The sequence below is a fragment of the Pomacea canaliculata genome, linkage group LG4, assembly GCF_003073045.1.
Source record: "Pomacea canaliculata isolate SZHN2017 linkage group LG4, ASM307304v1, whole genome shotgun sequence".
Taxonomy (NCBI): Eukaryota; Metazoa; Mollusca; class Gastropoda; order Architaenioglossa; family Ampullariidae; genus Pomacea; species Pomacea canaliculata.
Genome location: NC_037593.1, coordinates 32,848,261 through 32,857,657, shown reverse-complemented (window position 1 = coordinate 32,857,657; position 9,397 = coordinate 32,848,261). Strand labels below are relative to the sequence as shown.

Genomic DNA, 9,397 nt, shown 5'->3' with positions numbered 1-9,397 from the left:
AATAAATTAAATAAAATATCAAATTAAATAAATAAAAATAAATATAAGAAAAATAAATCGGAAATCCTTAAACTGCTTTGACCATTGGGATTGTGTATGTGATTTTTATTTCCATATTGACTAGAGAGGTGTAGCTGGAGTGATCCTGCTTTAATGATAGATGCAGCCTTTGTTCATAGTACCAGGATTTGCACTTGCAAAATTTGAACAGTCTTCTGATTAAAAAAACCCCCACAAATATCCTACTTGCTGTTTTCTAAAGACCAGATATTGCATGTGAACACAAAACAGGAACGATGGTGCACCTAATTAGCATGACAGCTTTTGTGTTTCTAAGTGTCCTTGGTTGTGACTGCTGCTGACTCATACTTTTGTACCTGTCAGTTCATCTGCCACCGTATTTTATTTTTTACTGTGCTTTTGTGTCCTGCCACAGGAATTATGCAGAGACTAATATTCTTTGTGGCAATGTCAGTCAGCAATAACTTTTTTCCCAGCTTTGCCATTTCTAACCTGCACACTTTGAATTCAATAGATGTGCAAAAACACACCGTCACTTTTCTTGCAGCTGATATTTGGAATTCTGTAGCCCCTGTATGAACTCTGTGTTAAAAGTTTTATTAAGAATGGGATGCTGGGCAACATGTATTTCTAATATTTTTGTATATATATGTTTATATGTGTGTATGCATTAAGCCCATAGAGCTCACTTGCACAGTAGGGAAATGCAGTCTATAAATCCTGTTATTAATCTGTTCTTTTACAAGTTTGTGAAGAAGGTAAACATGAAGGTACTTCCAAGTAGTAGTAATGAAAACAGGATGCAAAGTTTAGCAGTACAATTGCAATGATGCAGGAGTTTGGCAGTCTTGTCAATGATTCAAGAGTTTGGCAGTCTTGTCAATGATGCAGGAGTTTGGCAGTTTGTCATGATGATGTAGAATTTTTGGCAGTGCAGTCATCATGATTCGAAAAGCTGCTGAGGGACAGTAGGGTCACTGTGGCCAGTAGGATGATAAGCAACACCAGCACTGCCCACACAAGTTTCCCAGCACTGAAAGCCTTCCAGCTCCAACTCCTTTTTCACATTCTTTATGTCGTCTTCATCAGCACCTGAAGCAACCCAAATGTACCCCACTGCTTACTACATACAGCTAACATCAGTGTATGTACACACTTCCATGTAAAAACAAGCATCATTATTCATTCTACACTTGTATGTTGATAGCAGAAATAGTAATACTTGCAAAAGTTAGACAGCGCAAAAACAGAAAAGGAAAAAATGAGAGGAAATTAATAAATGACATAGAAAAAAATGTGGAATAATAATTCTTTGTGGGATGGTTCTTTCAGTGTGTTGACAAGAGTAAGTATATTTTGAATAACACTATTGCATGACTCATACTCTAAGCATGCAAACGAGATTTGCATAAACCTCTTCTTCATTGGCTTCCTGTACAAGGCTTGCGTGCAGAAGATAATCCACCTAAACATCTAAACTCTGATTCAGACTTGCATAGAAAGTAAATTGTCTCAGCTGTGCTTCACTTTCTTTATAGGCTCTGACCTCTGAACTTCATACTCCAAACATGTATCTCTGTACTAATGTAGATACACACACCTTTCCATTCCCGGAATCAGGATGCGATCTTTGGTGAATCCTAGCTACTGTTCCATACCACCTGAGATTTCAGTGTTCATTCTAAGTACAATTTTATCTACTGTTCATGAACCTGATTAGTGCCCAGAGCATACCACTAATGTTGGTAGAGTGCTATACAAACGTGTTTTTGTTATAATTATAGCCATGCCATATATAGGCCTTCAGACTTGTAAAAAAGTGGTAGTGGATGTATCAGAAGAAGGGAAAACTATTAACATTAACAATTTATTTGGGTGAATAGGTCAGCATAGGAAACAAAAATTGCTTTTCCTCTGCGGAAAACCCCCTGGGTCTATCCTGACATATATTATGTGAAAAGTGCATCAACAAACCTGGTTTGATCAAAGTATAGGTACATCCTCCACCTCCAGCTCCAGTCAGCTTGGTGTGAAGGTTATATCTGGCTGTCAAAGCTACTATCTTGTCCAACGAGGTATGACCAACACCTGTGCCATTCAGAAGGCTCTGATTTATGTCAATCAGCTCCTGAAAGTAAAAAAAAAAATTCTGAAGAGTGCATTATGGTGTTCTAGCTTTTCAAGAAGACAAATATTATGCTCACATATTACTCCTTAAAATGAAAATCTCATAAAATGAGAAACATACCATGCGTCACTGTATCAAAATCATCACAACAATTTGATGGCAAATGTATTTACATAAATAGCTGATTAAAATGCTAATGACTGATGCTGACTGCATCTTTTCAAAATACTTTGACATAAACACCTGGAATGATTTTTTTTTAAAAAATCTAGCCAGGCCCTGGACTTATTTATTTTTAGAGATTAACATGACAAGATTTAAAATTTTTTATTTTTGTTCTCTTGAAAATGATCTAGTTCAAATTATTAGAAGATATAAATTCTCAAAACTTGAGAAAATGACATTTGAAGCTCAATGTTTTGCATAAAGGGACAAAACTGTTCAGAATTTCAGGAATTAAAATCTTTCAGCAAAAGAAACCAACCTTTTACATCGCAGCTACTCTATGCTATTGTCCTTGTAATCACTTTCCAGAAGGTTTGCACCACAAATTTCAATGCATACCCTCTACTTTATACTTGCAAATCTGTATGTGCATTAAGATAAGAATGAACAACTTTTCTGATCATGTGATGATCAAAACTAAAATGCCCACTTTCTGAGTCAATTACTAGCAGGTTGTGTGCATAGTTAAATATAGTCTCATATAACATGCTTTCAAGACTGGTAACAATAGCAAAAACAAGGACAGTCAGATCTCACCTCCAGCTCTGCGTAAGCTTCAGTGTCATATGGCTTGTCGGAAAGAGCTGCGAACACTCTAAGACTCTGCTGAGCTATGCCTTCAATTGCCTCCAACATATGCTCCATCACTAGCGTGTGCTATAAAATAATAAAATACAGACATGAAACTTGTGCACAAAACTTGCTAATTTTGACAGCAGCATGGCACTGAATACTAAAAATTTTACGGAGCATATAAAATTTCAAGATATCTAACTCTACAGAGAATGCATTTGCTTTTCACCATTCACTGAATGAATTCTTCAGTGAGCAGGTTGCATAGTTGATGCAATGAGCTTTCTTCTCTCAGCTTAATGATCATGTAGCTTATTTACAATAATTTGCTCTCTGGACAAGAACTATTTGCAGTTATATCTTGATCTGCTTTTATCACAGATTGACAACGACTTTGTAGACCCCTAATTTGCGATAGATGCTACACGACAGCATTTAACATTTTTGACTGTTATTGAATTGATTAGGTGCTCTTGCATACAAGCAGTAGACATCTATATTCAAATATATATCATTTTCTGCTGTTGATTATTGTTGTGTTTTGAAATTTTATTTGTGACTAAAATGAAAGAGTTTGGTTTTGTGACTTGTGAAGGATAACAAACAGCTGATTGTCTTGAAGCTATTATATTGATCAAAGATCTGTATCGGTAGATTTGCACTGCTTCTCTTCTGATTGCCTGTGAACTCATTTTGGTTTTTCAAACAGGAATTCTGTAGGCAGCCCAATCAGAAGTAAAAAAAAAAAAACCCCAAAGACTTCTACCTATTAGATCTGTTCTATGGACTGGACATGTGGAAAGTAACAGTTCCAGCCTGAATCACCATTTGGAGAAGCTTCTTGTTGCATATAATTCATCGTACATGGGATTCTTTGGACAATAATTTCGTATACTAGGTTGTTTGCATCGGTATGTGTCTAATTCTTGTCATTAAGTAAATGCATTTATGCAGTCTTTCATGAATATACTTAGATGCATGCACATACGTGCACTCACACTGGAGATAAGAGTTTTAAAATTACAAAAGATAAATAGAATGAAACAACAGAATTATGCCTTTTCATGACGTTTTCGAACACCTGCAACTAAGAGTTTGGTGCTGCGTGGCACTTTTGTATTGGTAAGAAGAATTCTGAGCTTTGGCATCCTGCAACACACACATGAATGTAGGCAGCAACAAAGTGCAGCATAGCGATCATAGAGCAATTACACAAGTGTTTGCTTTCTTCTTGTTTTTAGCATGGTGTGCTGGTGAAACTTTTAAAAATATTATGTTAATTTGCAGAAAAAAATTTAAAATATGGACATATGTTACAGTCTGTGGAATAAAATATATTAATAGCTCAAATTATTAGGTTTTTGAACACTAGGTTGAGAACTGTTCATTTTGAGAGGAGCAAAAACTTTCACTAAGAAAAAAAAAAAACTATTGTAAGTGGTTAACTGCAAAAGTCTTGCTTTACAAGCTGAGAAACATTTCATATACTTTTAGTAGAAAGCCACTTGACAAAAGAAAAAACAATCTGATTTACTGCAATATTCACCTTAAAAAGGTTTATCGAAATTCCACTCTAAGCTGTTCACATCTGTCAAAATGTAAGTTTCAGGTAGGAAGGGAAAGAAATGTTAAATACCAAGAAACAAACTTTCTGGCACACACTTACTTTTGCACAGTTTCGATGATTTTATTCTGGAAAGATATTGCCCCTCCTGTAATTAAAAAATGAAAATGACCAAATTAATATATCCTTAAGTTGGGAAATAAAATATGATAAGGAGAATTTTTGGATGAACATGCTTTTCCCTGATGGAGGTGCTTCTGCATTTAATAAGGAGGAAAATAAAAACCTGACATTCCAACACAGCCAACTTATCAACTAACTGAAACTCACATCTCAGGTGTATCAATAATAACAGCATGAAGTAATTGAGTTCCTTAGTCATGAATACTAGAAAGGACTGAACGGCATTAGATCCATCTCTGGGGCCAAGAAAGACAACACATCCCTCCTACCAGCAAAGTGTGATGTAGAGATAGGATAATTTCATGTTAGTTGATAATATTAGGTACTGGCGCACAAAATAAATTTTTTGTTAAATGAGTATTTTTACGTTCACATGAAAGTACAAGAAAATATAACAAATATAACAAAACAAAACTGAGTCTTTATTAGCTTTAGAGATATTGTTTCTTGAAGTTCGTGATTTGCGTCACAGCTATAACTGTTTATTTTGGACCATGTTTGAAGCTCTCATGTGTAGCATAATGAAATCTTATATAAACAACTGTCACCTGCACTCTACAGCGCCTTTCAGACGAGACAATTAATAAAATCAAAACACAGACAACAGTTTAAACTTTAGAAATATAATATAATTTAAAAATCAAAATAAAAGAAGAAAACAAAAAATAAATAAACACAATACAAAACGATTCCTAATTTTCCAACCCCACAATTCGTACACACGTTTCTTCCAACAGTTTCCAAAGTATTCAATCCCCTCATCTAGTTTCTCTCAAAGTCTCCACTTGAAACGGCACAATGTTTTCACTTCTAACATGTACTATATATCCACGTGAAAAAGTACACAAAGTTTCCACTTCGTCTTGTAGTTATATCCAAAAGAAAATCCAAAAGTAAACCTCAACAGTAAATCCAAAGGTAACTCCAAAAGGTAAATCCAGAAGTAAATCCATAAGAAAATTCACAAGAAAATCCAAAAGTAAATCCAAAAGTAAAAATCCACAAGAAAACTTCACAAGAAAACTTCAACAGGTTCAATGTTAACAAAACATAAACAAGTCTGGTACTTCAAGTCGGTTCAGGACTTATACACACAATCCAAGTCTGGTCAGGACTTGTACACACAGGTCTACAACACCAAGTCCGTCAAGACTGGTTACAAAACAATAGCCGTCCGCTCCGGACGCACTGACAACACCAAGAAGACTGTCCCTTCTCCCCTCTCTCGTCAAGGAAAAACCCCAATCAAACCACACACATCCAACACACTACCACACTCTTTCCTTTGTTCAAAGTAACCACCAAACAACCTATCAACAGAACTTAATTACACAAAGACCGGCCAGCCATCCCTGTATGGCGCGGCACGCCTCAGGCTGTTGACACTAACAGCCCCAGTGATAGGTGTTTCACCACCTTCCCTTCCCAATTACTTCTCCTTATCAAAAAAAAAACATTTAAAAAAAAATACATCGCAGGAGGTTTGTGACAACAACGTGTCAGTCCCTGATGGCTATGTAGTGGTGGGTTAGTCGTACAAGAAAACAACAAAGATCGAAATTGCCACACACTGTAGATTTTATTCAGTTTCACTTGGGGACTACAGATAGAAAAAATTTGGACACTAGTACACCTGGGAAAAATGAGTACAAAATATTTCCTGTCTGTAGAATTTATCATTTTGGATATGTAATAGTGCCTTACTCTTTGCTTTTGAAGCCTCAAATATGCTCAAAACGAAATCAAATAGGTACAATTTTGTAAGTCGGCTTATTTTGGAGCATATTTTTAAAGTTAACTAATGATCTTGAGCTGTTGATTTTGTTTGTCTGAAATTGGAGCAACCTATAGTTGCAAAATGTTAAGTTGTCATTGTTATTGTCATTGTCATAAAAAAAATGGCAAGCTTGCAAAGTTGGGAAAAAATTCTCAAAATGTGATAAAAACTTTTGTTCCACTTTTGAAGTAGTGTATCACTGCTTCTAAAAATGATAGAACTTTACTTTTGTTTTGTTTTTCTTGTATTTTCCTACACATCAAAGAAACACACATTAACTAGATAACTGCATCATCTTGTTTTAGATTATATTTAACACATGTACTTCATCAAAACTGTCCTCAATTAGTATAATTAAGGGTTTGTTTTTCTTTTAAAAAAAAAAGGGTATGTGGGAAAAAGAGAACAAAGTCTCTCACTTGTCATATTTATTTCCCCACAATGAGCACTGTGACTTGGTTGAGCTCTATGGATGACACAACTGTACTCACCAAGAGTGCTAATAGAGTTGTCTATCCCTGATGGCTGACCATGTATTATCTTCTCTCCAAGAAATGCCCATTTGTTGATCAGCAGCTGTTCATCGCGTGACCATCCCAGTGAACCACTCATTGCTGTGTCTCCCCTATAATCCTCTCTGGGTAAGTGTTGGGGGCTCTTACATGATATTTGGCCAGACCACTGCAGAAGGACTGCTGCAAGACAGACTGAAAATGCTGCTGAAGAGCCAAGACCAGCGCCAACTGGCAACTCTGAGATCATTCGTAGACGAAATGCTGGAAGAGTCCTGAAAAGTCAGTAGTGAGAAAATTCACATGTAAAATATGGGATTAACCAACTTATCTAATTTTTGTCTTATGTAGTTTTATTTATTTCAGAAAAACATATCATCATTTACAAACTGCAAGTTCTAAAACATCTAGCATTTCTTTATTAAACCTCCTTATTCACTAATCCAATTGATCCACATAGGCTATGTTTGCCAACAGATCTTGAAAGAGCGGTGAACCTTTACAAAAAATGTAATCAGGTAAGATCTTGACTTAAAGAAGAGATAAATTGGTTGCCATCTGATTGATTAGTTCACATTTTCCAGGAGGATTTCCAAAAGTTCAAAAGAACTGTTTAATATATGTCACTAAGATGGCATTTTGGAAAACTACTTTTTTTAATGTTCACCTTTTGGAAGAACTGCAAAAAACTTTGCAATAAAGGTACAGAAATGCAATGACAGCAAGCTCTGATGTTGTGGCAGTAGAATCCTTGGGTATTTTTGCAAACTCTTTCAGGATCTCAAGCTCATCCTCAGATGCTGGTTCTGGGCTAACAATACCATCTGTAAATGCCCCCCAAACCCCCCAGAAAAAAGAAAAACAAGAGGATAAATGAAGACTGAATGGGCATAATGTTTTCTTTATTTTTTTAGTTATATAATGCTAAAACCTCATTTAAAGTGGTTATCTTCAAAGGTTCCTACACTTAATAATAATAAATGCAAAATTTTTATAACGCTTCAGGGCTTCTGCTAAGGCTAAATTCTTTGGGGTCCGAGGGACCCCTTCTTCAGATTTTAAGGGGTCCCTGTTCTTCGCCCAAATTTGAAGGGGACCCCATTGACGAAAATTTAAGGGGTCCTCCAAACTTTTAATGCGTACTGTACGCAATTTTTTGCGTAAGCAGAAGCCCTGACGCTTACACTCCAAAGGAGTATACTCTTAGTGCCTAAGAACAAGAACAAGACATGAACATCATACGAGGGACAGGAAAACAAATAAATAACACATGAACTAAGAAAGAATAAACAACATAATGAATAAAAACAAGTGCAGAAAACGTAAAGAGGAACCAAATAACAAGAACTGAGAGTATCATGATATTGCAAAAGGAAGACGAGCAGGGAAAGACTAGCATGATGGGAAAGGGTGTTAGGAGTAATATTTATGGAAGAGGTGTTTTTTCTGTGCATGTTTAAAGGATTCAATAGCGGGTAGGCAGCGGATATGGAAAGATAAAATTAGAAACAAAATTTTATCACTGATTAATTTTCATGTCATAAACATAAAAACTCTTTCACACATAATTTCACCAATAAGAACTTGCAACAAACTTTTGAACATGATTTGTTTAAATTATGCAGCATATCCTTTACCATCTTGGAAAACCAGTCTAAAAAAGAATTTCTGATACTACCATAACCATTTTGAACTAGTCTGGGAAGAAGATTATCCTGGACACTTTTCACTGTCCACTGTCGTTGGAGAAAAACATCTGGCAAGTCCAAATTGATGCATCCATCTTCACTCGGTAGTGCTCTAACGAAACATCTTAGGTTTAAGCTTGATGCAACAGCTGTCTGTAGGCACACAACATGTCAGGAAATATTAGCGTTTGTTTCGAACTGAAGTTTGATCTGCAGCAGTTAATCAGGTGTGATGCTATTTATGGTGTAATGGTGTATGTACAACAAATCTAATATTCAAATAAATTAAAATATTCAAAATGATTGTTTCTGACATGTCTAATATAAATAATAGCAAAAATATAAAAATTATTAAAAACACTTTCAACGTTTTTTGAATATATGTTTATTGCTGTAGCCGCTAGCGAAATAAAAGTGACAGATTGAATGATGACATCAACTTAAAGTAAAATCTGAAATGTGAATTTGAGTGGCCAAACCTTTCCGTAGACTACGGCGTGCTCTCCGTGGAGAATCACCTTGCCAGGTGCTGAAATAATCGTTTCATCCATGTGGTGATATACCTTCTGTCTACCAGTAGTATTGCTGTCGCTGTGTCAGCCGCACACGGAGCAGACGATCACGCCACTCACGATTGCGACCTCGGGTTGCGCGTTCTTGTCACCGGAAGTTACATATTTCGAAAATGCAAAGCGAGCTCACTCTGGTTTGGTGAAGAGCTACTAG

General features: G+C 35.9%; 1 protein-coding gene across 2 annotated transcripts; it reads right to left on the bottom strand.

Moving 5' to 3' along the window:
• Positions 1–595: 595 nt before the first annotated feature.
• On the bottom strand, positions 596–9,363 carry LOC112562133 (mevalonate kinase-like). Of its 2 annotated transcripts, none has more exons than XM_025235178.1 (9): positions 9,151–9,363; positions 8,662–8,824; positions 7,651–7,807; positions 6,963–7,258; positions 4,614–4,659; positions 4,006–4,096; positions 2,912–3,031; positions 1,996–2,149; positions 596–1,113 (listed from the first exon to the last, which is right to left on the bottom strand). In XM_025235178.1, the coding sequence occupies exons 1-9, from the start codon at positions 9,220–9,222 to the stop codon at positions 962–964; spliced, it is 1,251 nt and encodes a 416-aa protein (XP_025090963.1). In that variant the 5' UTR covers positions 9,223–9,363; the 3' UTR covers positions 596–961. The 2 variants fall into 2 exon arrangements, with proteins under 2 accessions (XP_025090963.1, XP_025090964.1); XM_025235179.1 differs by having other exon boundaries at positions 8,668–8,824.
• Between the last annotated feature and the right edge of the window lie 34 nt (positions 9,364–9,397).